This window comes from Myotis lucifugus, unplaced genomic scaffold (assembly GCF_000147115.1).
Source record: "Myotis lucifugus unplaced genomic scaffold, Myoluc2.0 scaffold_41, whole genome shotgun sequence".
Classification (NCBI taxonomy): domain Eukaryota; kingdom Metazoa; phylum Chordata; class Mammalia; order Chiroptera; family Vespertilionidae; genus Myotis; species Myotis lucifugus.
Genome location: NW_005871089.1, coordinates 5,274,632 through 5,302,408, shown reverse-complemented (window position 1 = coordinate 5,302,408; position 27,777 = coordinate 5,274,632). Strand labels below are relative to the sequence as shown.

The following is a 27,777-nucleotide window of genomic DNA, read 5'->3' as shown; positions in this document are numbered from 1 at the left end:
TATATCACTATTATCCCCCTTTTCAGATGAGGAAACTGGGGCACAGAGCAGTTAACTTAGTTGACTATCTTAACAAGCAAGTATTTCCTGATTAGCCACCCTGTCCGGCTTTGGAAATAGTGAGACAAATACACAGATTTGATTTGAGCCGTAAAGGAGTACAGGCTGGCTTCCATGGCTGGGAAGGGAATTCTAGGAAGAGGAAACAGCTGGAGGAAGATTTCTGGGCTTAAGAGCTGCGTGTAGCTCAGTGGAGCTGGAGTATTAGGTGCATGTTGGAGAGAGGTGGTGGTGAGGCTGGGAGCAGCAGGCAGGTGTTGGGGGCCCTGTATTTGATCTGGGGATCTGGGCTTGATCTGGGGAGTCAGACAAGGATTTCTAACTGGGAAGTGACTGGATGGCATGCTTTCATGATTGCTTCTGCTGGGAGGAAGGAGAATGTTCCGACTTTTTGGACAAAAATATGATTCTTGGTAAGATATGTGCAACAACCCATGCCCTAACCTTAGGAGGGAGGGCTGCACCAGCCTGGGGTCCCACACAAAGGTATGTGGGCCTGTGGGGCTTGATGAGGGCCACTCATACCTCCAGGGACCAACTAACGGTCATGACTCTGACTAATAATGAGATTAGCAGGTTCATCTCAGTATAGACCATATGCTAATTGCAACACAGATAGGAACCAGGGTGGTGGTTCTGGCTTCATGATCTGAACCTTCTTTCCCACGTCACTACTATAGGTAAATGCTAAAGTTTGTGGAAGTTCTACTGGGGAGACGGCTGCTTGTTTAACAGGCATTTCAAAAGGAATGGCAGTTAGTCAGGGAGAACTGTTACAGAGGGGGCTTTGGCCTGGAAGGGCTCCGGAGTCCTTTGGAAGAAGGCATTGGTTGTGTGGGTGCCCTCTACTGGCTGGGGAGCTGGTAGGCTCTGGTGACATGAGGGATGAGGGTAGGGACAAGTGTTACCCCAAACATTCCTGCCTGGGCTGGAGAAAGCCTCTGGGACATTTGCCTTTTGAATTGGATTTTGCTTTTGTAGATGATGGTCTCTGGATACTGGGACAAGGGTGGGAAGATGTTCTTGGAAATGAAAATTTAGCACGGGTCTAGGTGCCTCAGGAGTGACAGGCCCTCCTGGTCTTCTGTACCCCGACACTCCCTCCCAGACGTCCATGACACTGCAGTGGCACTTGTACGAGATGGCACGCAGCCTGAGAGTGCAGGAGATGCTGCGGGAGGAGGTTCTGGCTGCCCGGCGCCAGGCCGGGGAAGACATGAGCAGGATGCTGCAGTTGGTCCCGCTTCTAAAAGCTAGCATCAAGGAGACACTGAGGCAAGCCCACACCCACCCATGCCTGCCTCCACCCCAATCCTGGGCGGGGTCAGCATGGTCCCGGGGACCGGTGGAGATCGGTAGCAGGAAGTGAGAAGTCTGGGGAGACAGCTGGGAATGGGGAGGAGGGAATAGAGTCCTGGTCTTGCCTCCTGATTCCCCAGGGGTGCTGCCACTGGGCCTGAGATGCATGCTGGGTGTGGGCTTTGTCCTGTCCTCGGGGCATTAGCTTCTGAATGCCTTCCTCTGCAGACTCCACCCCATCTCCGTGACTCTGCAGAGATACCTCCCAAACGACTTGGTTCTTCAAGATTACATGATTCCTGCCAAGGTAGGTACAGCAGGGCTGCAGGACCTGCCAGTCAGACAGGAGGTTGGGGGCTTCTGCCTGTGTTGCTGGAGCTGGCTGGTGGGTCCTTGGCAGCAGCAAAGTGTTAAGGGCAGAGGTGGTAGGCATAGTGGGTGATCCCTGGAATGTTGCTGGAGCCCAGAGTTAGGAGGGCAACCCCATGGGTCACCTGAGTGTCAGGGGGCCTTCTGGTGCTGAGGAAAGGGCAGGACAATCCCTTGGGCCATCCCTGGCCTATCGGCTTCAGTCATGCTCCTTTGATGGGTGAAGCTCAGGGAGAAGTGGGGTCTTGTTCAAGGTCACCCAGTGGGCAGTCTCTTCTGGACAGCTGGGCAGCTGGGCTGGGGAGCTGGAGTGGGGAAGCTGGGTTATGCTCCCGGCTGTGAGGAGGTGAGGCCTACTTAGGCATCTGCTCATCTTGTCCCCAGACATTGGTGCAGGTGGCCGTCTATGCCATGGGTCAAGACCCCACCTTCTTCCTCAATCCGGGCAAATTTGACCCCACCCGATGGCTGGGTAAAAACAAGGACCTCATCCACTTCCGGAACCTGGGCTTTGGCTGGGGTATTCGGCAGTGTGTGGGTCGTCGGATCGCCGAGCTTGAGATGACCCTCTTCCTTATCCATGTGAGTCTAGCCTGGGGACCTCTGGGCACCCTGGGCTGGCTTTTGCCTTAATGAAAGCACCAACCCTCCTACTCCCAACTCTGTTCAGAGCCCTCCCCCACAATTCCCTGCTGCCTCCTCTTTTGGGCTAATACTCTTGTCACCCATTTGTGCCCCTGGCCATCTGTCCCCCCATGATGGTGATGGGATGGGGGTGGGGTGGGATAAGGTCTTTTAGAAACTAAAGTGAAAGCCTAAATCAAGGGGACAGCACAAGTGGTATGTTCTCAGGTTAAGTAGGAGCTGGTGTGGACCCCTTGGAGCTCCCAAATCACACTCAACAGGCACTGCCTACAGGTGAATGAGTCTGGCCCAGGGGAGATGGACCCTCCCCACCTGTCCACTAAGCCCATCACCCTCTTTCTCAGATTCTGGAGAATTTCAGAGTTGAAATCCAGCATCTCAATGACGTGGGCACAACATTCAACCTCATCCTGATGCCCAACCAGCCCATCTTCTTCACCTTCCGGCCCTTCACCCAGGACCCGCCCAAGGCTTGACTGAGAGAGTGGTGTGAAAGGAAGGCCCAAAGGGTGGGGCGGGGGCCCATGGAAGTGTCTGCATCCTCAGCTCCTGGTTCCCCACCCCTGCTCCTTTCTACCCCAACTCAGTGGAGGCACTTCTCTTTTACCCACCTCTTCCCCTCTCCCCCCACTCCATGAAGGCAATAAAGGGCTGAACTATGTGAAGTGTTTTCATTTCCATTTGGCCACTAAGGTATCACTCCTGTGGAGATGCTCTCTGATGGATCAACAGTTGGATCTGAGCACAAATGGGCAGCCACACCTGAAGCCATTTCTGCTGGGATCCACCTACCTACAGGTCAGGAGCCAGCAGGATCAAGCCTCCTGCTGCCTGGGGCTGAGAGCAGATGGAGGGCTATTGCTACTGTGCCCAGGCCAGCAGGCAGAGGGACAGAGGACCTGACGGAGCTCTGCTGAGAGAACAGGGCATTCTGAGAGGTGTAGGCCAATCTTGGCTTCTGGGGCAGGCTCACCTATCAGAGGTGAGCACTGATTGAGCTGAGTACTGATGGCTCGTGCAGTGCTCTGCTTGGCTGAATTTTGGGTAGGAGTTCCAGGTGGGTCATGAAGACTTCCTGCCAAGGTCCAGCCAGAGTCTTGGGCATGACCAGGGCTGAGGCCTGTGAGTGAGGGGCTGGTATGAGGTGACTGAACCTGGGGACGGAAGGCCAGTATGCTTCCTCTGCCCCACCTGACCCTTCTCTGGGCTTCCCCAGGCCTCAAATTCCTGCTCTAGGGGGACATGCCCACTTTTCTAAGCTCTGGGCAGTAGGCAGGGAGACTGCAGCAGAATCTTTGGTCCATTATTTGAACTGGTCCCAATTTTGGGCTCCCTCACCCCTTCTGAGTTCCATAACTTCTGACCTGAACCAGGTGCCCGATCCTTCCTGGTCCTTGACTACCCAAGTCCAAGTCCTGCTAGTAGACAGGGGAGCTAGTCCTGCTTGGGATAGCAGCCCAGTTAGCTTGAAGCCTTTTGCCAGGATCTGTAGGTTCTGAGTCCACTGTTGGAGCCTTTCTGCTTTTCCCCATCACAATACTCTTTCTTGTCTCTCTCCTTTGTTTCTCTTCTCCTGGCTTGAGCCATTTTTTGACTCAGAAATGTTATAGCTGGAAAGGGTCTTACCATCAGAGAGGTCAAGCTCTGCATGGGATGGATGGGGAAAATGAAGCCTAGAGAGGTTGCTTGAGTGACCCAAGGTCACATTGCATGCTTGTAGTGAGAACCCAGGGCTCCTTTCTGGGGAGGACTTCTTCCTTTAGTCCCATCTGCTTTCCTGTCCCTGGCTACATTGTGGGGCATGCCACACTATTATAACTGATTGCCACAGGCAGACTTCAAGTGTCTCCCTTCCCAAGAAACAGGTAAACTAAATTTGAAGGGATTTTAGTTATGGTAGATGTTTGGGGGCAGGTGGAAATCCCACCCTCCCTCACATCTCCTAACAGAGTTGGTCTCTGGTGGTCTCACTTCTTCCAGAAGCCTGGAAGGAGCTTGTTTCCTTGGCTCCACTGTTGGAGCCTTTCTGCTTTGGAAGGACTTTTCTCCCCACCCTCCTGGGTCCACTTTGGCCTTCGGCTCTCCACAGATGGGAGGCAGAAGACTATTTCACTGCAGCTGAGGGCCCCGGCCCAGAATGGGGTCTGGGAGGAGGAATCTGGGCACCTCCAGCCTGCCCTGCTCCAGGAAAGAGGCAGATGCTCACTGACTTACAGCATTTAATAAAGTCATTTTGAGGATGTGGTCAAAAACCCCAGCACACAGTGAGGAAGCTGCTCCAGTTCTCAGATCTGTTGGGACTCAGGTCTGCTGGGAGTTTGAGGGCTTGATGACCTTCGTCTCTGAGCTGGGCATTAAGGGGTCCAGTTTTGAGGGTCGGCTATAGTCCTTGGCATGGGTTGAGGAGTTCTGCATTGTGCAAAGCAAGATGAAGTGAGTTTGCCCTTGCCTCGAGGAGCACGGGGCCCATTCAAATGCAGCTTGCCTGGCAAGCCATGTCTCAGAGGGCCATGATTTCCCAAAGATTTCCAAACTCATTTAACCATAGCAGGTTGTATCCAATTTCTCCGGGAGCCCAGCAGGTGAATTTGCAAAGGAATCCCTATGTTCCCTGTCAGTTCCCCCATCTTCTTCAGACCTGGCCAGGAGCCTGGAATTGAGCTGAGTACTGATGGCTCAAGAGCAGGAGCAATCAGGGGTTTTGCTCTGGGGGCTGGGTGGCCCAGGCTGAGCTTGAGGGACAGTTGTGAGCAGGTCTATTTGTTTTTAGGAATCTGCAATGTTTCTGGCAACATGTTCCTATCCCTGGCAGGTCTGCAGCATTGCAGTTGCCCAAGAAGGGTGTGCTCATGGGACAGTCTTAGGCACTATGGGGTTGGGTGATGGCCATGTGTACTTTGCTCATGAATAAATCCAGTCCTAAAGTACAGCCAGTCCCAGAGCATTCCAGGAGTGCTTGTGTAGACACTTCATCCACAGCTCTCTCCCCTTTGATTCTCACCATCACCATGGGGGAGGGGGTAGTTCTGACAAGGTTTTCTATTCCCCTTATACAGGTGAGGAATTGAGACAAGGCCAGGGCTTCTTCTGTTGGTAATAGAGTAGAAGCTGAGCCTAGGTCCTCTGAATTCCAGCTAGGGAGCTGGCTCCCCTGGACAGTTTTTTCATGGCCCAGTGACTCCAGGTAGAAGTTGCCAGCTCTACCGCCCGAACCCCAGGGAGCTCTTACAGAGGGATCACTCACAGGCTGGTCTGCGATGATGGAGTTTGAAGGGTGACCCAAGCCGTTCTCTTGCTCTTGCAGCTGTGTGGCCAAGTCCTGCTTCTCTCGTCCCCAGCGTCGAGCTGAGTCCTCTAACTGCCACCATGGGAAGGACAGATGGGGAACCTCTAGGTAGCAGGGCCCATCCCTGAGATCTGAGACAACCAGAGCTTGAGCCTATTCTCTGGGCAGAAAGCAAAGCCCTGGGCAATCTGAGCTTGCTGCTTCCTCAAGAGACCGTGGGTGGCAGGGCTGGGTACAGAGGGGCCAAGTCAGTCTGGCTAAGACACAGATGGATCTTCTTTGAGTTCCACCATCATCCTGAACCCTGTCTCTGGGTCCACACTGATCCTTGACTCTGGTCATAGATTGAGCCTGACCCTGCTCACATACTGAGCTCCAACCCTGGTCATGGGCCAAGTGGTGAGCCTGCCCAGTTTGACCAACTCCTTTGCCTCACCTACCTGGCTTTCCAGAGATAGGATCCGGTTCTGAGCTTGTTCCAGCTTGGCCAGGAGGTTAATCTTGTCTGAAGTGTTGGTAAGAAGATCCTGTGGCCAAAGCAGAAACTCACACATGGCCCCAGCTGAGGCCAAAATCAGCTCTCTGATGTAGAGCCTCAGACAAGGGTTAAAGCCTTTTCCTGAAGTTCAGACCTGATGTGGCATGTGCTTTTTTCACAGCTCTTCTTCCCACAGATTTTGGGTATATGGCTTTTGCACATCAATTTTATTATTATTATTATTATTATTATTATTATTATTATTAGAGGCCCGGTGCATGAAATTTGTGCACTGGTGGGGGGCGGGGTCCCTCAGCCCAGCCTGTGGCCTCTCGCAGTCCAGGACCCCCTGGGGATAGGGCCTACACCGGCACTCAGACATCTCTTTCAAAGTCTAGGCTCTTGCAGTCCAGAAACCCTCACTCCTTACTGCCTGTCTGCCCCCAGAGGTAGGAGAGGCTCACGCCAGCCCTGAGCCTGGCTTCTGGCTTCTGGCTGGGGGAAGTGGGGAGGGGGGAGTGCTGCTCACTCACCAGAAGTCAGGCTCACTGCTCCTTAGCACTGACCCCCCCTCCCCCCCCACTGGTGGAGGGGGCGATCTGGGGTCGGGCTGGCCAGGGGAGGGGCCGTGGGAGGTTGAGGCGCTGCAGTTGCGCCCCATCTGGCCTCTATGGAGGCTCTGGGACTGTGCCACCCCTTGACCCCCCCACCCCTGCCTCTGAGGAAGGTGTGGCACCAGGACCGCCATGGCTGGCTTGACTGGCCACCCTCCGCCCACTGGTGGTTCTGGAAGGTCATCCAGAAGGACGTCTGGAAGGTTGTTTGGTTGTCTGGCCTAATTAGCATATTATGCTTTTATTATTATAGATTATTTATTATTTTTAATCCTCACCTGAGGATATTTTTTATTGATTTTAGAGAGAGGAAGGGAGAGAGAGAGAGAGAGAGAGAGAGAGAGAGATTGGTTGCTTCCATTACACACCCTGACTGGAGATCGAACCCACAACCTAGAAATGTGGCCTGACTGGGAATAAGTGCACAGGATGATACTCCAACCCACTGAGCCACATTGACCAGGGCTGCACATCAATTTTTAAATGTAAAATGCATGAGGGAGTGCCCATTGGTGCATAGACTGGAATCTTGAACTGGGAGTTTTTGTGAAGTGAAGAATCTGTGAAACAAGGGCTCCACTGTCCCCAGCACTTTCCCTAGATGTCCATGCTTCAGGAATGCTTTCAAACAGAACTCACCTCCTGTAACTCAAATGGCCTGTCTTTGGGTTTGCATAAAGCAGGGCCCCTATAGCAGCCTCAAATGTGGAGTGGGGCCAGGGCATGTCTGGAGCCTGGGCACCCACCTGTGCAGGCAGGGTTTCTGTGCACTTGGAGGGGCCTGGGCCATCTGTCTCTCAAAGCCTCTCTGCCAGGTCTCCTGCTCCCAACTCCCCAGGGCCCATCTGGGGTAGGGGAAAAGGACTCTCCAAGGCTGTACCAGTCCCAGGAAGTGCTTCAGACTGGAGTTTCTGAGAGGTCTGTGTGGAGTTCAAGGCAGGCCAGCCAGGTGGCAAAAGGAGTCAGAGATCAAGGGCCAGTTAGGGGCTTGCTTTCTCCCAGGAAGCTAGTTAAGGGTCAAGGTGAAGCTTTCAGACCCATGTGTGTCCCCCAAAGAGAAAGAGCAAGGCCTGAGGGCTGGCACTCCAGGAGACGCCAGGCACATCGGAGACACTGGGAAGCCTCGCTCCTGGTCTTAGTCTTTGACTTGGATTGTACTAGGTGATGGCCGGGCACCTGCTGATCTGCACAGGCAGACCCAGGCCAAGCCTGTGCTGGTGGCTCTTACCGGCAGGGCCTGCTGCTGCAGAATGATGGGGGCCGACTGTTGGCGGCTCTTATCCAGCTCTGCCCGAAGCCTCGAGTTTTCTGCCAGCAGCACTGAGTAAAGGTCAACAGGCAGGTTCTCTCCTGTAGGATCCTGGGGAAGTCCTGAGGCTGAGAGCATGGGGAAGACAGAAATGGCCACAGATGTTCATGAGGTGGGCTTTCCTGTCTCCACGCCCCTGGCCTGATCTGCTCCAGCATTTTGCTCCATTCTGCCCCTCCTCTGCTCCCAAGCCTTTAATGGCTCCCCACTACCAGTGGGATCAGGCCCACACTCCTCAGACCATTATTCTCAACTCTTTAGAATCTGTTCCCACCGTTCTCCCTAATCACTCCCCTGCCATTTGTCCTAGGTCTAGCTCTTCATCCTTCTGTCTTTCCTCCCTTCTCTGCTCTTGGTATGGTCATTTCCTTGGTCCTGAAGCTGCCTTCTTGTTTCTCATCCTACTCCCGGGTGACCTCAGGGCCTGAAAGGGGAGCCCTACTTTCATTGTTTTCTAAAGGCCTTCAGAAGCACCCCCCCCACTCCCAGTCCCACGCAGTAAAGGCTGAATGCTGGCTGGGCTCACAGGGATCTCTGGTGAGGCGGCCCAGACAGGCACAGGGAAATCTGCTTGGGCTCACCTGCTAGGTGTGACCTGATTCTCTCCTGCTCACCAGAGCTACCTCTAAATGGCAGTTCTAAGTGGCTTTGGTTAACATCGATGGAAAAAACAAATCATTGACTTAACCAAAGCATTTTGTTTGTTTTATATAGAAGCAGATTCTGCAAACATGGGAGGGGAGGACATAATTTGAAGGACCCTGGAGTTAAGAAATTGGAAACTTTCCGGGTAGCCCCCCTCTGCTACTCTGGTCTGCAGGGTTCTCCCCTACGTCTTTCTAGCCTGGCTTATACTCTGTGTCCTGTGGGTTTCTTGGGAGAAGAGAGTGCAAGGGCCTGTGAATAGGGGCGTCCCACCATCGGCCACAATTGGGAGGAGCTCCTGGAACTGGAGAGCTCTGGGAGGGAGGAACTCCAGGGCCTGGATGACTCCGGGGGAGCAGCTCACCCCTGCCGGGCTTTCCCTGCAGCCTGTTGGGCAGGGGCTCGCTCCTCTCCTGAAGCTTGTTCTTCAGCAACCCCTCCATCTTCTCAATCACCTGGGGAGCAGAGTGCAGAGGCTGGCCTGGGCTGGGGGCTCCACACATTCCCTCCGTGGCCGGCCCCTGGCAGCCTTCCCCCCTGCACCTGCCTTCTCCTGGTGCCGCACGGTCTCCTCCAGCGCCTTCATCTTCTGCAGCTTGTCCTGTGGCCGCTTCAGGAGCGCAGCCTGTGGCTGCTGAGTCTGGTACAGAAGCAGCTCCTTCTCTCGATCATTCTTCTGATGGTGGGGGACGGGGGCAAGCGGGAAGAAGGAGTGCCTGGTGGTACCCTTGGCCTAGAGGGCTCACCCCAGCCACTCTGCTGAGTTCTCCACTGTGCTGGCTCCCCTCCCTCTAGGCCCTTCTTCCTTCTGTTCCCAGACACTTCTCCACAGATTCCCACCCTCGCTCCCCATGCTCTCTGCCCCAGCTCACTCGAATCAGCTCATTCTGCAGATGCTGCACCGTGTCCCTCAGTTTCTTCGTGTCCAGCTCACTCAGCAGCAGTTTCTGCCTCATGGACACTGGTGGTGGGGGCATGGGGAGAGAAGGCTCAGGCAGGAAGCATCTTCCAGCTCCAATCAGCACAGTTTGGGGGTGAGGGCAGGTGTCTCTCAGCCCTGAGGCTTGAGACAGGACTGGATTCCCTGCTTCCCACTATGGAGAGGGCCCAGCTGGCTCCTATCAGCCCGTGTCCAGTAACATGAACACCTGGGAAAGGTCCCCACCGCCCTGACCCACAATTCAGAGCCGAGGCTCAGGCGGGCACCCGGACTCCCTTGGTGGCCTTTATGCCCTCACTCAGCTTCTGGGTCTTGTCAGCATTGTCCTGCTCCTCCTCCATTTCCTCCTGGATCAGGTGGTTCCTCAGCATGCGGTTCTCTGCCTCCAGGACCCTGGCGTGTTTCCGCAGCGACAGGATGTCCTCAGCCATCGTCTGTATGGCCTGTCGGTAGCTGTTTATCTCCTGTGGATCCCAGTGCTCAGAGCTGAGCCTCCGGCCCACATCTGTACCCACACTTAGGAGTCGGTGGGTCAACCCCAAGGCCGATGGACAGCATGCCCTCAACTCTTAGCAACTCCTCCGAGGGGTGGCTATAATTGGATCTGCACCATGTGAGAGAAGTCGCCCTCGGGTTCTCTCCCAGGGGTCATGCCTCTTCCCGTGATGCCAGCTGGGGGGACCCAGGGCTCAGACACCAGGTGGGGAAGATTGTGAGTGATAGAGACTCGACAGGTCCTGGAACCAGGTTCCCAGGGCTACTGCTCTGGCTTCTCCCTGCTCCTTCCCCTCTTTTCTAATTCCTCTCCTTCCTCATGTCACTGAGAACCCAGGGAGAACCTCTCAGAAACTCCACTGACTGCCACTTGGGAACTGACCGCAGGCACCAGCACCCCAGCCAGCTTAGGGGTCAGGAAAGCAGGCCTGGGAGATCCAGCTCCAAGATCTGGGGCCAGGATGCCAGGCTCTGTTGTTAGCTTAAGAGTAACAGAAATCTCACTGTCTGGCACTCATTGAGCTTCACTACGTTCCAGGTTAGGAGGAGGGCCTCCCTCAGTTGTCCTCACAACAAGCCTATGGGGGTCGGTACTGTTATCATCCTCATTTTACCGACAAGGAAACCAAGGCCCAGGTGGGCAACTAACTGGGTCAGTTGCAAAACTGAGTGGCAGAGCCAAGGTCTGAAACCCACACTTCAGCTCACAGACTCCAGTGGCACTTGAATCTGTGATCTAAGTGCTGTGCAATCCTGCCATGAGGCTCCGACATGGAAACATCCCAGTATGTTGAGAAGTGATGCAATAGGCTACTAAAAAGAATCATCAGTGTGATCTCAATGTGGGGAAATTATTTATGTCTGGCCTTCTGTGTGCATAGGAGAATTACTAAGCTATATTTACATGCATTGATTTCATAATTAGAAAGTCCCTCTTGTTACTTAGAAAAAGTTTTATAAAGGGAGTTTCTTAAATCCAAACAGCACAAGATATAACAGGGACCCAAAACATGAAGCCAGAAAGGTCCATAGAAGGGGAGGAGGTGGGTGCTCGGCTGGGGGAGGAGCGGGCGAAGACAGCAGGAGTTTGTTAAGCCCTGCTTGCTTGGCCTCCCAGGGACTGTGGAGGACTTGCACATGGAGGTGGGGCTTCTAAAACGGCCAGGGTCCCAAGTCTCCGAGAAGCAGAGTTCTGCACTCAGTTTCCACCTAGGCCTCATGCTGACTGGGGACGAGGCCCAGCTCCCAACCACTGCCAACCACCAGCTGCAGGCTGGGCCACTGGCTTCTTGGTGAGGGGCTCCTGGACAGCAGGGGTTCATCAGACACCACTTGTCACCTGCTGCTGTCTAGGCTTTTGGCTGGATTCTCTCTAACCAGTGCCAGGGCCGGGCCCATTTCTCCAGCACCTGCTCCAGTCGAGTTCCAGGTCTTGGCTCTTCCAGATCTGCCCACAGGGTGCCCTCAGACAGCCCGTTAATTAGGAGCCAGCCCAGAGCCCACACAAGGCTTTGTGGTCGGGCCCTGGGCACAGCCCAGCGTGGCCACTGACTCACTGAGTGAACTGAGACAGGCCCCTTCCTGTATGAGCCTCGGATTCCTCAGACGGGATAAACACAGGTGCTGCAGGGCTCAGAGTCAGAGTGTGTGGGGCGGCTGGCACAGGGCCTTGCCAGGGCAGGTAGGACCTGGAGGTATCCATTCCTATCCAACCCTATTTCTGTTCTGTGGCCGCTTTATCAGCAGGTCAGACCCCTTCCTCTTTTTCCTGGCTGCCTTACTCATCACTTTGGAGAATTGCTTGGATACTGGATACTATTAATGTTGAACACATGCAAAGCCTATGATGTAGCAATTGTATTCCTGAGTATATACCCAATAAACATGCAAGTGTGAATGCATCTAGAAGCAGAGGTAAGAGCATTGCTACCAGCCTTATTTGTAATAACCCTTAACTGGACACGACACAAATGCCCCTCACAGTAGAATGGTGAGATAGTCACACAGTGGAATACTACACAGCAATAACAATGAGCCAACATCAGCTACATGAAACCACATGGAAACATCTCTCAAATATAGCACACAAAAGAAGTCAAACACAAAATACCTACTCAATGATTCCATGTAGATTTGGTTCAAAAATAGACAAACGTAAGCTATAAAATTAGAAGTCAGGGTACGAGATCCATTTGGGGAGGTGATGGGGAGGCACCAGGGAGCTTTGAGGGTGCTGGCGTGCTGTACCTCTTGACCCTCATTGAGCATTTGCTATGTATTTTGTAATAATTCAACACAGCGAATACACTTATGTTTTGTGCATTTGTCTGAATGTGTGCTGTACTTCACATAAACAAATTAAAAACATTTAATGAATTAAAAAATAAATGAAATCCTGGCTCAAGTTTGGTTAAGTGCATGAAGCTCCACACAGCAGCCCTCCTCTGGGGATCCTCTCAACTCTCCGCAACAATGGGCTCTTCTCAGCTCTGAGCTGTGAATGCTTCTGTGGGTGCTGCTCCTGGGCCCTCACTGCAGCCTCTTACCCTGAGAGGCCTCCTCCCAGTTTGATCCTGGGGGGCTGGGTGGATTGAGCGATGCCTCCGGCCAGGCCCTTCTAAAAACGAGCAGGTGGGCACGCTGATAGTTGTTGAGGGCTGGCACGATGCCTCAGAACATCCTGAGACTCACGCTGGTTCAGTGACGTAAGGTCACACTGCCGCAAATGTGGGGCTAGCACTGGAACTCAGACTCCACTCCAAAACCTGTGCTCTTTGCGTCTACTTGATTGAGGAAGGCTGGGGCCTCCCCCAGAGGGAAGAATGACTGACTGAATCTGTCTACAGAAATTAAGGGGCGCTGATGGAGGAGGTGGCCAGTGTAGGTACCAATGTCCATCTGATGTCCTGAGGCCCCATTCTGCCTTTTGTCCCTGAGGCCAAGATTGCCTTGGGGCAAAGGTGAAAGAAGGAGGTCCCCTGTCTGCTCTTCAAGGAGCCAAATGTGCCCAGGCCTCTCTGTGTCAGAAGAGGTGGGTGTAGCTCATCTCACTGTCCCCGCCTGCACCTGGCCCAGCACAGTGTGAAAACAGCAGATTTGAATAAGCCAGCCTGATCCCATTGCTGCCTCACCAGCTTCTTCTTCAGGTGAGGCCTGCCCACAGTAGGGGAGGGGGCAGAGGGGCTTAGGCAAGGAAGAACCCTGCTGGACGCTGCAGTCCGGGCACCTTAGTCTATGTGTGTGCTGGTGGAGGGCTGGGATCTCTATGGCTGTGGTTCAGAGTGAACTCCTGAGGTTTGGATCAGATGCAAAGCCTGGCATATAAAAACTCGTACAAGCTTCCCCCTCATGCACACTGACCCAGCCTTTCCCTTCCCACACTCTTATTTCTCCCTTCATACCTCCACTTCTGCATTCCTAAAACCTCATTTGTCCTTTTATATTCCATCCAGAAAAATTTTTAAAATATCTTTTTATTGCTTTCAAATGGACAGGAAGAGGGAGAGAGAGAAATAGAAACATCATTGATGAGAGAATCATTGATCGGCTGTCTCCTGCACGCCCCACACTGGTGATCGAGCCTGCAACCCAGGCATGTGCCCTGACCTGGAATCAAACTGTGACCTCCTGGTTCATAGGTCGACGCCAGCTGGGCCAGATATTTTTAATCGCATGAGGACTGATAGTGTGTGAGTGTGTGTGTGCATGGAGGGAGTCCCAGGGGAAGGGGTTGCCAGGCCCTCTGTCTACTCTGTGAATCTGATCACCCCCTTCCCATTCAGGGTTCATCTTTTTCTAGGATCCCATTGTTCTTCATCCCAGAAGTCCCAGGGGTGAGCAAAGCTCTTTTGTTAACATCCCCCCTTGACAGATGAAGAAAGCTGAGGCCCAGATAAAGTGGGTGTCCTCTCCTCAGCCAGATGGGCCCTGCTGGAGGAAGGATCATGGCTTCTTCTGGACTCCACTCCTTGGACAATAACTCTATAGACCTTCCCAGGCCCCTGTGCCACCCCAGCCTGGCTGCTCTCTGAGCATGAGGTCTTTCCAGGAAGATGGAGAGGGACCTGGTCCTGGCTTATCCTCCTCAGTCTCTACCCTGGCCAGTATTCTCTGTCCACGGGACCCAGAGAGGTAGCCTGGCAGGCCTGTCCTCCTTCCCCAGTTTTGCCCACCCTCATAGCAGAGTGGAAACCTTGGGCAGCACAGCTGAGCTGAGAAGCTGCAGCCTGACCTATGCAAGCAGCCCGGCTGGGCTCCCCACTCAGGGCCACATTCTGCGTCACAGTCCAGCCTTGAGAACACACAGGACACCATGTCTCAGATTTCCTGTCATGGTCTTGCCCCTCTGCCTGCTTCCTCCTTCCCCCAGTTCCCAGCCTGCTTGGGCTAGCACATCTTCAGGGCACTGACTTTACTTATGCCTGACCCTGAGTGCCCACTGCATCCCCTCACTCTCTGATACCCCACAAGGACCCAGCTCTCAGCAGTGAGCCCAAGGTCATGAAGACAAGTTAGAAAGCCCAGGCTAGAAGCAGATCAGTGAACACCCGACCACACTTGCTGAGCACCACTGTGGGCCAGGTCTGTGCCATGCTGGGGCCATGAAGCACAAAGGAGCCCATATGGTCTCTGACTATAGTGGTCTCCTCTCTACACTGAGAAGATGGCAAGAAGTACCTGTATCAGAGGAGAGTTCAGAGAAGGCTCTTAACTCATCCTGGTGTCCAGGAAGGCTTCCTGGAGGAGGTCATAATCTGAGCTGACTCTTTATAGATGAGTAGGTGTTACCTGGGGTAGGGAGAAGGCTCTCTGGGCAGAGAAGACACTGTGGCAAAGGCAGGGAGATGAGAGAATGTGTGATGAGGAAAAAAGCAGGCAAATTTCTGGAGAGCAGGATGCAGGGAAGAGGGGTAGGAGTATGGCTGGAGAGGTGTGAGGGAAGACAGAAGAGGGCCTTGAAGGTCAGTCTCAGGAGCTTGGACTGACCATTGAAGGGTCTAAGCTGGGGGCAGGGGGTGCATGTGACAAGACCTCTCTGGTTGTTTAACACAGAGAATAAGTGGGGGAAATGGAGGCCAAGAGCAGCAGGCAAGGTGACACATCATGGGACCTGCTTAGGGAAAGGCAATGGGCACGAAGATGAGGGCAGGAGCTGCAGGAGGGAGAAGAGTGAGGAGAAGGAGGAGAATCTTGGGTCTTGTGAGCGAGGAAGTACATGCAGGAAGTGATGGGGAGAAGGTGCTGGCTTGGGGAGGGGAGGGGCATGTTGAGTGTGAGGTGCTTGTGTGGCCTCCAGGTGGAGGTGGCCACAGGCAGTTGATGGCGGTCAAGCTTGGAGAGATTCTCGGGCTGGAGATCCGAGATGGAGGGGTGGGAGGGCAGCCCTCAGGTGCGAGTGAAGCCTTGGGATGGAGGAGATTTTCCATAGTTAAGGGAAATGTAGAGTAGCAGGGGGGATGGGCTTAAGGACAAAGGGAGGGTGGTAGTGGGAGAGGAGTCTTCAAGATCAGGACAATTGTCAGAGACATGGGAGAAAAAGGGCTAAATCAGGCTGGAAAGCAGAGCTTCAAAATGGAGGGACAATGGCCTTCCATGTTGGGGAATAGCACATTGGGTAATATAGAACTCTCAACCTCTGAGATAACCTAAAACCTGGATACAAAATAAAAACTACACACTTAAAAATATTAAAGAGCTGGCAAGATAGTGAGGAATTATTGGACAGAGATAAGGGACAGATGGGGACCCATACAGTGGAATACTACACAATCATAAAAAGGAGGGACCACAGCACCAAATAATCACACAGATGAATCTCACACATAAAGTTGAGCAAAAGAACCATACACAAAATAATGCACATGGTATGATGTCCTTTAAAGTTAACAACAGGGACTATTAGGCCATAGTGATTAGGGAAGTACACTTATTCAGTGGTCGGCAAACGGCGGCTCACGAGCCACATGCGGCTCTTTGGCCCCTTGAGTGTGGCTCTTCCACAAAATACCACGTGCGGCGCGCACGTACAGTGTGATTGAAACTTCGTGGCCCATGCGCAGAAGTCAGTATTTTGTGGAAGAGCCACACTCAAGGGGCCAAAGAGCCATATTTGGCTCACGAGCCGCAGTTTGCCGACCACTGACTTAGGTGATGACAGTATAAAGAAGCAAAGCAATACAGTAAGACGACACAGTGATCTTGTCTAGGAAAGGAGGGGTGTGAGGAGCTTCCAGGCACTGGTGATGTTTTATTTCTTGACCTAGGTAGTGGTTTCATGGATATCCTATATAATAAAAGCTAATATGCTAAGTGTCTGGTTGTCCATTCAACCAATCAAAGCATAATATGCTAATGATATGCTAAGGCAGCTCAACTGCTTGCTATGACATGCACTGACCACCAGGGGGAAGACGCTCCGATTGGTAGGTTAGCTTGCTGCTGGGGTCCGGCCAATTGGGACTGAGCGAGATGGGCCAGACACACCCTGGAACCCTCCCACAGTCCGTCCCTGGCTGGCCAACCTCCCGAGTCCCTCCCGGGCCCTGATCATGCACCGGTGGGGTACCTTGGCCTGGCCTGCACCCTCTCGCAATCCAGGACCCCTCAGGGGATGTCGGAGAGCCGGTTTTGGCCCGATCCCACAGGCCAGGCCAAGGGACCCCACTGGTGCATGAATTTGTTTTATAATAACTTGGTTGTTTTATAATAACTTGGTTGTGTTGTGTTTTATTTTTATGTTCAATGCAATTTTTCCATGTGGGTAATGTTTTATAACTAAAAAGGTTTTTTAAAAATATGTTTTTATTATTTTATTATTTAATTTTTTTGTTAATCCTCACCCGAGGATATTTTTCCATTGATTTTTAGAGAGTGAAAGGGAGGAGGAGAGACACAGAGAGAGAAACATCGATGTGAGACAGACACATCAATTGGTTGCCTCCTGCATGCGCCCTGACCAGGGCCAGGGATCAAGCTATAATGGGTACATGGCCTTGTCTGGAATTGAACCCTGGACCTTTCAGTCCACGGGCTGATGCTCTATCTACTGAGCAAAACTGGCTAGAGCTGTTTTTATTGATTTCAGAGAGAGGATGAGAGAGGGGGAGAGAGAGAGATAGAAACATCAATGATGAGAGAGAATCATCTATCGGATGCCTCCCACATGCCCTATTGGGGATTGAGCCCAAAACCCAGGTATGTGTTCTGACTGGGAATTGAACTGTGACCTCCTGGTTCACGGGTTGATGCTCAACCATTGAGCCACACTGGTCAGGCAAAAAATGTTTTTTTGTTTGTTTGGTTTTTAAAAATGTATATTTTTATTGATTTTAGAGAGGAAGGGAGAGGGAGAGAGAGATAGAAACATCAATGATGAGAATCATTGATTGGCTGCCTCCTGCACATCCCCTACTGGGGATCGAGCCTGCAACCCAGGTAGTGCTCTTGGCCAGAATCAAACCTGGGACCCTTCAGTCTGCATGCGACACTCTATCCACTGGGCCAAACCAGCTAGGGTGGGCAAAAAAGGTTTTTGAAAAAAGGAGAGAAGGACTTACTTCCAGCCAAGATGGCAAAGTAGGTAAATGTTTTGCTTGCATCCTCCTATGACTACACCAAAATTAGAGAACAACTACTCTTGAGAACCACCTCATGCCTAGCTAAATAAAACGTCTATAACTAAGGATATAATGAAGAAGCCACTGGAGACTTATAGGAGGGGAGAAGATGTGGAACAAGAAGGTCCCATACCCATGGTGTGGCAATTATGAATCAGGAGGTATATCTTGGGTGCAGAGGTCCCCCTGAGGAGAAACGGGTCCCAGCCCCACACTGGGCTCCCCTGCCTGAAGCACCAGTGCCAGGAAGAGGAGTCCCCACAACACCTGGCTGTGAAAACCAGCAAGGATAGCAGCTAAGTAAGACAGAAGGCTATTGGAGTTCCAGGTGTTCCTCTTGAGGGGCTTCTTCATGGACTCACTGGCTCACAAACTCACTCATTTGAAGTTTGCAGGAAAAACAACTAGAAAAATGCTAGGGACCTATGGGAGGAACTGAATTGACTAGCCTCAGGGCGAGGGCTGGAGGGGCAGGGTCAGGAGAGCTGTCTCCAGGGATGGAAGTGCTAGCAGTCCCATTGCTCCTTTGTTGAACTCTTCCCCAACTCAGCCCGCAGGTGCAGGCAGGCACCAAATACGAGCTATTAACTTAGCACTGTTCACCCTGCCCTAGTGGTTTCCTGAGACCTTGTCCCACTCAACTCGTGTGCTCAGTCCAAGCCACTTCCGGAGGCTTTTCCACACAATTGGCCTGCCTTAGCATGTGCTGTAGACTTTCCTACAATCTCTCAAAGATCCCCAAATTCCCAAACAAGCAATGGTTGGCTTCAGCATGCCCCGTACTTCTTGCTAAATGGCCCCAAACCCAGAACAAGCAGCAACAGGGCTCAACTTGCGTTATAACTCCTATCAGGTGGTCCCAAGCCTGGCATAAGCTACATTGAGTGCTGGCTTGGAATGAAGCCCAGCACAAGTGATGGCTGGCCTCAGCTTACATTGTGGTGCCCACCAAAAGGTCCAAGCACAGCACTAGTGGCAGCCAGCCAAAGTTTTCAGCATAGCATCTCCCAAACATTTCTAAGCCTTGCACAAGTGGCAACTAGCTACAGATTACTTTATAGCTTCACCAGGTGGACCTGAGCCAAGCACAAATGATGGTTGACTTTGACTTGCACCAGAACCCCTTCCAACAGCCTCCAGAACCAACATTCCTGGTGTCCAGCTTCAGATCACACCAGAGCACCACCCAACCAGCTCCATAAATGACACACACAAAGGGTAGACTTAGCAGGCATCAGAAGCCCACTAAAGAGACTCCTGCTCTATGAAATGCACCCCACAAAACAGCATCTCTGCTGTAGTCTTAGCCAGTCCTCCCAGTCAATCAGCCTGAGGATCAATCCCACTGACTGATGTGCCAAAAGAAATCAAGGCTTGACTACAACAGGAAGGCATACATAACCCACACAAGGGACACCCCTGGAACATCTGGCTCAGGTGAACAGGGAGACTGCACTACTGGGTTCCCCAAGACACCTAGTAGATAAGACCATTTTGCCAAGACTGGGAAATATAGCAGCTCTACCTAATAAATAGAAACAAGCACAGGGAGGCAGCCAAAGTGAGGAGACAAAGAAACATGTCCCAAATGAAAGAACAAGATAAAACTCCAGAAAAAAAATTAAACAAAATGGAGAAAAGCAATCTATCAGCTACAGAGTTCAAAACACTGGTTATAAGGATTCTCAATGAACTTAGAGGGGGAAAAAATACAGATGAACTCAGTGAGAACTTACATAAAGAGATAGAAAACATAAAAAAGAACCAGTCATAAATGAAGAATACAATAACTGAAATGAAAACCACATTAAGGGAATAAACAGCAGATTACATGAAGCAGAAGATCAAATCAGTGATTTGGAAGACAAGTAGTAGAAAACACCCAATGAGAACAGGCAAAAAAAGAAAGAAGAAAAAAAATGAGGACAGTTTAAGAGACCTCTGGGACCACATCAAGTGTAGCAATGCATGTCATAGGGGTACCAGAAGGAAAAGAGAGTGAGCAAGGGATTGAAAACCTATTTGAAAAAATAATGATGAAAACATCCCTAACCTGGTGAAGGAAATAGACTTACAAGTCCAGGAAGCACAGAAGGTCCCAAACAAGATGAACCAAAACAGGACCACACCAAGACACATAATAATAAAGTGCCAAAGATTAAAGACAAAGAGAATCTTAAAAGTAGCAAAAGAAAGCAGTTAGTTATGTGCAAGGGAGCTCCCATAAGACTGTCAGCTGATTTCTCAACAGAAACTTTGCTGGCCAGAAGGATTGGCATGAAATATTCAAAGTGATAAAAAGCAAAGACCTACAACCAAGATTACTCTACCCAGTAAGGCTAGCAGTTAGAATCAAAGGAGAGATAAAGTTTCCTAGACAAGAAAAAACTAAAGGAGTTTATTACTACTAAGCAAATATTATAAGAAATGTTAAAGGGATTTCCTTAAGTAGGAAAAAAAGATAAAAAATATGAATCAGAAAATATAGGAAAGAAAAAATTCTCATTGACAAAGGCAGACATTTTAGTAAATGCAGTGGATCCACCAACTACAAAGCTAGCACAAAGTTTAAAACGCAAAAGTAGGATGAGCTCATGTAAGTACAACAACAAATTAAGGAATCTACACAAATACACACACAAAAAAAACAAGTAAGAGATAATGACAAAAACATAAATGTGGAGGGGGTGAGTCAAAATTGCAGTGATTTAAAAATGTGTTCAAATTTAAGTGACCATCAACTTAAAATAGGCTCACATAAACATAGGTTGGTGTATATGACACACATGGTAACCATAAATCAAAACTCTACAAGAGACATGGAGGAATAAAGACAAAGGAATCCAAACACAGTACTATAGAAAGTCATCAACATACAAGGGAAGAGAGTAAGAGAATGAGAAAGGAATAGAGAAGAACTACAAAACAACCAGAAAACAATGAATCACACGGCAACAACTACAGGCCTCTCTATCAATAGTTACTTTAAATGTAAATGGACTAAATGTTCCAATCCAAAGACTTGGGGTGGTTGAATGGATTAAGAAAAAAAAAAATACCCATGCCTATACACTGCTTATAAGAGACCAATTTCCTTTCAAAAGACTGAAAGTAAATGTATAGAAAAAGTTATTTCATGAAAATGGCAACAACAACAAAAAAAAACTGGAGTAGCAATACTTATATCAGACAAAACAGACTAAAACAATGACTGTAACAAGAGGCAAAGATGGGCATTTAATAATGATAAAGGGACCAATCCAACAAGAGGATATAACTCTCATAAACATCTATGCACCCAACATCAGAGCACCTAAATATATAAAGCAAATATTTACACTTAGAGTGCGGGAAACGAGTTAAGTCGGCTCGCGTGAATTGCGCGTACTCCGCGGGAGCCGTCTTTAACTCGGTTCATATAGATTTGCGGTGGAGTGCGGGAAACGTGTAAACTCGGGCCGATTGTAACTGCGTATTACCAAATATTTGTTTGTAATCCACCCTTTTGGTGGATGGAACAAAACCAAAAGACAGAGCCATCTTATATTTTGGCGGGAAATTCACCCGCACTCCAAGTGTTTATAGACATAAAGGGAGAGATCTACTACATAGTCATAGAAGGGGACTTCACTACCCCATTGATATCAATGGATAGATCATTCAGACAGAAAATCAATAAGGACACAGTGGCTTTAAATGACACACTATATCAGATGGACTTAATAAATATTTTTAGAACATTTCACCCCAAATCAGCAGAATATACATTCTTTTCAAGTGCACATGTAATATTTCCAGGATATATCACATGTTAGATCACAAAACAAATCTCAATACATTTAAGAAGATTGAAATTATATCAAGCATCTTCTCTGATCACAATTGTATGAAACTAGAAATCAATTGTAAAAAGAAAACTGAAAAACACACAAACGCATGAAGGCTAAATAAAATGTTATTAGACAATGAATGGGTTAACAGTGAGATCAAGGAAGAAATAAAAAGATCATTGAGACAAATGAAAACGAAAACACAATGACCCCCATTCTATTTGATGAAGGTAAAGCAGTTCTTAAAGGGAGCACTAGAGCCCCCCTAAAGAGACTCCTGCTCCATGAAATGAGCCCCCACAAAACAGCTTGTCTGCTGTAGTCATGGCCAATCCTTCCAGCCAGGCAGCCTGAGGGTCAATACAGGTCTACCTCAAGAAACAAGAAAAATCTCAGTAAACAATCTAATATTACACCTAAAGGAACAAGGAAAAGAACAAACAGAGTCAAAAGTGAGAAGAAAGGAAATAATAAAGATCAGAGCATCTATAATAATAAAAGTACAATATGCTAATTAGACCAGACGTCCTTCCAGATGTCCTTCAGGTCCACCTTCCGGACAAAGCCGGGGCTGTGAGGGAAGTCCACGTCCCGGGTGCCTGCTGGCGGCTGGAGGGAAACCTGGGTCCCAGGTGCCTGCAGGCAGCCAGAGGGAAGCCCGGGTCCCGGGTGCCAGAGGGAAGCCAGTGCTGGCAGCCAGGGGAAGGAAGGCCTACTCTTGCATGAATTTTGTGCATTGGGCCTCTAGTAAATAAATAAAATTGAGTCTAGCCCTGGCTGGGTGGCTCAGTTGGTTGGAGTGTTGTCCCATACACTAAAAGGTTATGGGTTTGATTCCTGGTCAGGGCACATGCTTAGGTTGTGGGTTTCATCCCTGGTTGGGGCACATACAGGAGACAACTGATCAATGTCTCTCTCAGATTGACGTTTCTCTCTCTCTTTCCCCTTTCCTTTCTCTCTAAAACAAACAAACAAACAAACAAACATATCCTTGGGTGAGGAAATATAATATAGGAAAAAAATGAGTCTAAGATACGTTAGAAAAAAAATCAATGAAAACAAGAGATGGTTTTTTAAAAAGATAAACAAAATTGATAAACCACTAGCCAGACTCATCAAGAAAAAAAGAGAGGATCCAAATAAATAAAATCAGAAATAAAAGTGGAGAAGTGACAACCAACACCACAGAAATACAAAGGATTATAAGGACATACTATGAACTATCATATGCCAACAAGTTGGACAACCTGGAAAAAATGGATAAATTTCTAGAAACATACAATTTTCCAAGGCTAAATCAAGAAGAAACAAAAATGTGAACAGAGTGATAACTGTTAATAAAATTGAACAGTAAAAAATACTCCCAACAAACAAAAGCCCTGGGCTAGGTGGTTTTACAGGTGAATTTTATCAAACATTCAAAGAATTAATAATTCTCAAAAAGTTGAAGAGGAAGAAAAGGTCTGAAATTCATTTTATGAGGCCAAAATTACCCCAATACCCAAACCAGACAAAGACACTACAAAACAGAAAATTATAGGCCAATATCTTTGATAAAAATAGATGCAAAAAATCCTCAATAAAATATTAGCAAACAGAATTCAGCGACACTTTAAAAAGGTTATTCTCCATGATCAAATGGGAGTTAGTCCCAGGATGCAAGGTTAGTCCAATGTCCACAAATCAATCAATGTGATACCCCACATAAACAAAATGAAAGTTAAAATTTATCCTATATAATAAAGAGGTAATATGCAAATTGACCATCACTCCAACACACAAGATGGCCACCCCCATGTGGTCAAAGATGGCCGCCACAAGATGCTGGCAAAGAAAGAAAAGAAAACCTTTTCTTTTCTTTTTTTTAAAATATATTTTATTGATTTTTTTACAGAGAGGAAGGGAGAGGGATAGAGAGCCAGAAACATCGATGAGAGATAAACATCGATCAGCTGCCTCCTGCACGCCCCCCACTGGGGATGTGCCCGCAACCAAGGTACATGCCCTTGACTGGAATCGAACCCGGGACCCTTGAGTCCGCAGGCCAACACTCTATCCACTGAGCCAAACCGGTTCTGGCAGAAAACCTTTTCTTTAAGATCAGGAATAATACAAGGATGTTCACTTGTATAACTTTTAAAAAATATATATTTTATTGATTTTTTACAGATAGGAAGGGAGAGGGATAGAGAGTTAGAAACGTCGATGAGAGAGAAGCATCGATCAGCTGCCTCCTGCACACCCCCTACTGGGGATGTGCCCGTAACCAAGGTACATGCCCTTGACCGGAATCGAACCTGGGACCTTTCAGTCCACAGGCCGATGCTCTATTCACTGAGCCAAACCGGTTAGGGCTTATTCAACACAGTATTGGAAGTAATAGCCACAGTGATTAGATAAGAAATAGAAGGCAGAAGGCATACAGATGGGAAAGAAGTAAAACTGGCATTTTTTGCAGATGACATGATACTATATATAGAGAACCCTAAAGATTCCACAAAAAACTATTAGAATAAGTGAATTTAGTAAAGTAGCAGGATACAAAATAAATATTCATAAATTGGTTGCATTTTTATATATCAATAACAAACTATTAGAAAGATAAGTTTAAAAAATCCCATTTATAACTGCATAAAAAATAATAAAATTCTTAGAAATATACTTAGTCAAAGAGATAAAAGACTGTGCTTGAAAAATTATAAGACATGGAAGAAAGAAATTGAAAAAGATACAAATAAATGGAAGCATGTACTGTGCTCATGGTTAAGAAGAGTTAACATCAGTAAAATGGCCATCATACCCAAAGCAATTTAAAGATTCAGTGAAATCTTATCAAAATACCAATGGCATTTTTTCACATAACTAGAATAAATAATCCTAAAGTTTAAATGAAACCACAGCCCTAGCCGGTTTGACCCAGTGGCTGGAGTGTTGGCCTGCGGACCGAAGGGTCCTGGGTTCAATTCCAATCAAGGGCATGTACCTTGGTGTAGGCTCCTCCCCAGCCCAGGTCCTGCTTGGGGCATGTGCAGGAGGCAACCAATCGATGTGTTGCTCTCACATCAATATTTCTCTTTGTCTTTCCCTCTCTTTTCCACTCTCTCTAAAAATCAATGGAAAAATATCCTCAGGTATGAATAAAAAATAACATAATAAATAAATGGAACCACAGACCCCAAATAGCCAAAGCAATCTTGAGAAAGTTGGAGGTATTACACTACCTGATATTCAACTATATACTTTAAGGCTATAGAAATCAAAACAGCATGTTACTGTTATAAAAACAGACACACAGATCAATGGAACAGAATTAAGAGCCCAAAAATAAACACATGCCTACATGGTCAATTAATATATGATAAAGGAGGCAATGGGGTAAAGACAGTCTATTCAATAAATGGTATTGGAAAAACTGGACAGATATATGCAAAAAATCGAAACTTTCTTAAACCATATACAAAAATTAAACTCAAAGTGGATTAAATACTTAAATGTAAGACCTGAAACCATAAAACTTCCAGAAAAAACATAGGCAGTAAATTCTTTGACATTGCTCCCTTTTGGATATGTCTCCTTGGACAAGGGAAACAAAAGAAAAATAAGCAAATGGAACAACATCAAACTAAAAAGTTATTTTTTCCCATCACCATTTATCCCTCTTTTACCCTCTTCCACCTCTACCCAGCCCCTTTCCCCCTGCAATCACCACACTGTTGTCCATGTCCATGAGGTATTTCTCTTTTTTGCTCAATCCCTTCACCAAACTAAAAAGTTTGTGCACAGTAAAGGGAACTAGCAACAAAATGAAAAACAGTCTACTGAATAAAAAGAGATATGCACCAATGACACATCTGTTATAAAGGGGTTAATATCCAAATATATCAAGAACTTATACAACTTAACACCAACCCCTTCCCCCCCCCCCAAATAATCTGATTAAAAAGGGGGCAGAGGGCCTGAAGAGACATTTCTTCAAAGAAGACATACAGATGGCCAATAGACATGAAAAGGTGTTCAACATCACTATCATCAGGGAAATGTAAATTAAAACCATAATGAGCCCTAGCTGGTTTGGCTCAGTGAATAGAGCGTCAGCCTGTGGACTGAAGGGTCCTGGGTTCGATTTTGGCCAAGGGCACATGCCCGGGTTGCAGACTTGATCTCCAGTAGGGGGCATGCAGGAGGCAGCCAATCAATAATTCTCTCTCATTGATGTTTCTATCTCTCATTCTCCCTTCCTCTCTGAAATCAATAAAGAAATATATTTTAAAAACCCCACAATGAGATACCATCTCACACCTGTCAGAATGACTATCACCAATAAATAAACAAGCAACAATGTTGTGAGGATGTGGAGAAAAGGGAACCCTCGTGCACTGCTAGTGGGAATGTAAATTGCTGCAGCCACCATGGAAAATAGTATGGAGATTCCTCAAAAAATTAAAAATAGAACTACCAAGCCCTGGCTGGGTAGCTCAGTTGGTTGGAGCGTCATCACAATGCACTAAGGTTGTGAGTTGGATCCCCAGTCAGTGCCGGGAGCCGGTCCATCCTTGCTGCTTGACACAGTCGCTGCAGGAAAGAAACATCTGCACAGCATATGTTTCAAGGGACCTGGCATATATAGCATATTGTTCTTAATATGTTTGCTCCCTTTAGCGCCATGTGTTTTAACCAAGGTCACCTCTCCGAGAAAGGTTGTTTCCCCAGGTGGGGATTTTTCCCTGAGGTTAGGGAGGGGATACAACCCCTTAATCAAGTGCCAGGCGGGTAGTTAAGCTACATAATCTTTACTGGTATAAATATGGATGTAACAAGACAATAAACATCAGATCCTCAACACAACCTGATCAGATCCTCATCACATATGGATGTAACAAGACAATAAACATCAGATCCTGATCAGTTCCTAACCAGAACTCCGACCAGAACTTTGGCTGGAGATCCTGGCTAGAGGTCCTGACTAGGCTGCTGATCAACTGAAGGCTGTCTTCGTGTCATTCCTTCTTCGCCGACTCCGTTCACACCTTTGGGGACCCCTGGACCCACTGGGATTGGACCCCAGCAACTGGCGCCCAACGTGGGGCATTTAGGTAAGTCCCCCCATACTTGGGAAGTACTTGGGACGGATAGGACTGCACCATAGGGTGCTGCAGACCCCTCCTATAGAGGATAAGTAGGGTAAGCAGGTAGTTAGTACAGAACTTAGATTGACAAGATGGGTCATACTGAGTCTAAAGAAAAAAGAGTCTGTATTAATGTTTTAACGCATATGCTTGCTAGCAGAGGAGTTAAGGTTACTCCCAGTCAGACAGAAAGTTTTATAGAAGATGTATGTCAATGGCTTCCTGAGGATGGAACTGTTAATTTAGAAACTTGGACTAAAGTAGGAAAGCAATTAATGAACTATTACAGCTACCATGGATCTGAGAAGGTCCCAGCAAAAAGCTGTTCCCTCTGGAATTCAATTCGTGGCACCTTGGCACCAGAGGCAGAAACTATTGAACGTTCTCAAACTTTAAATAGTCCCTCGGATCCACCTAGAGAAGACACATCATTATTGTCTCCAGCTCAATCTAAGAGCAATTTAGCTATGCCTACTGATCGGAAGGAGAATAAATATCATAAACATGATCATTGTTCCTTTCCAGTCAGTAGAGAGGAGAGAGGCCCTCCCATTCAAAACAGGCTCCCTAAATTAGAAAGGAAGCCTAAGCCAGGTCCTGCGGCTCCTAGGAGCTCCATGTCTAAATTTCAAAGGGCGATAAGAGAAGCTGAAGCTAATGGAGATCTTGAGTTCTCACTCTGCTTCCCAGTTGCATATGAGAATGAGTTTGATGAGGACGAAAGCCCCACCTGGGAGGCTATACCTTACAAAATACTTAAAGAATTAAAATTGGCCTGCTCTGAATATGGACCTCTAGCTCCTTACACACTAACCTTGGTAGAAACCCTAGCCAATAAATGGATGACTCCTTATGATTGGTCACAGGTTTGTAAATCCTGTCTCTCAGGAGGCAATTACTTATTATGGAAAACTGAATATGATGATCTTGCTAAGAAAGCTGTAGCCACTAGCAAAAATTCCAGAGGAGGAGTAACCCTAGACATGATATTAGGAGAAGTGATTTAACACGGCTCAGGAGCAAATGTATAATGCCCAAAGGAGCCACTTTATTAAGTAACCAGTT

General features: G+C 48.4%; 2 protein-coding genes across 2 annotated transcripts in view; one reads left to right on the top strand and one right to left on the bottom strand.

Annotated features, from left to right (window-relative positions):
• LOC102433032 (cholesterol side-chain cleavage enzyme, mitochondrial) overlaps positions 1-2,849 on the top strand; it is a 13,097-nt gene extending 10,248 nt beyond the window's left edge. Inside the window, exons 6-9 of the mRNA XM_006087861.3 lie at positions 1,169-1,335; positions 1,588-1,666; positions 2,113-2,310; positions 2,718-2,849. Of these exons, the coding sequence (XP_006087923.1) occupies positions 1,169-1,335; positions 1,588-1,666; positions 2,113-2,310; positions 2,718-2,849 (576 nt within the window). The remainder of the gene's footprint in view (positions 1-1,168; positions 1,336-1,587; positions 1,667-2,112; positions 2,311-2,717) is intronic.
• A 1,825-nt stretch (positions 2,850-4,674) lies between these two features.
• CCDC33 (coiled-coil domain containing 33) overlaps positions 4,675-27,777 on the bottom strand; it is a 105,025-nt gene continuing 81,922 nt past the window's right edge. The window contains exons 12-19 of the mRNA XM_006087941.1: positions 9,944-10,109; positions 9,578-9,666; positions 9,253-9,381; positions 9,069-9,160; positions 7,980-8,145; positions 6,100-6,186; positions 5,618-5,731; positions 4,675-4,782 (exon numbers count right to left, since the gene is read on the bottom strand). Of these exons, the coding sequence (XP_006088003.1) occupies positions 4,675-4,782; positions 5,618-5,731; positions 6,100-6,186; positions 7,980-8,145; positions 9,069-9,160; positions 9,253-9,381; positions 9,578-9,666; positions 9,944-10,109 (951 nt within the window). The remainder of the gene's footprint in view (positions 4,783-5,617; positions 5,732-6,099; positions 6,187-7,979; positions 8,146-9,068; positions 9,161-9,252; positions 9,382-9,577; positions 9,667-9,943; positions 10,110-27,777) is intronic.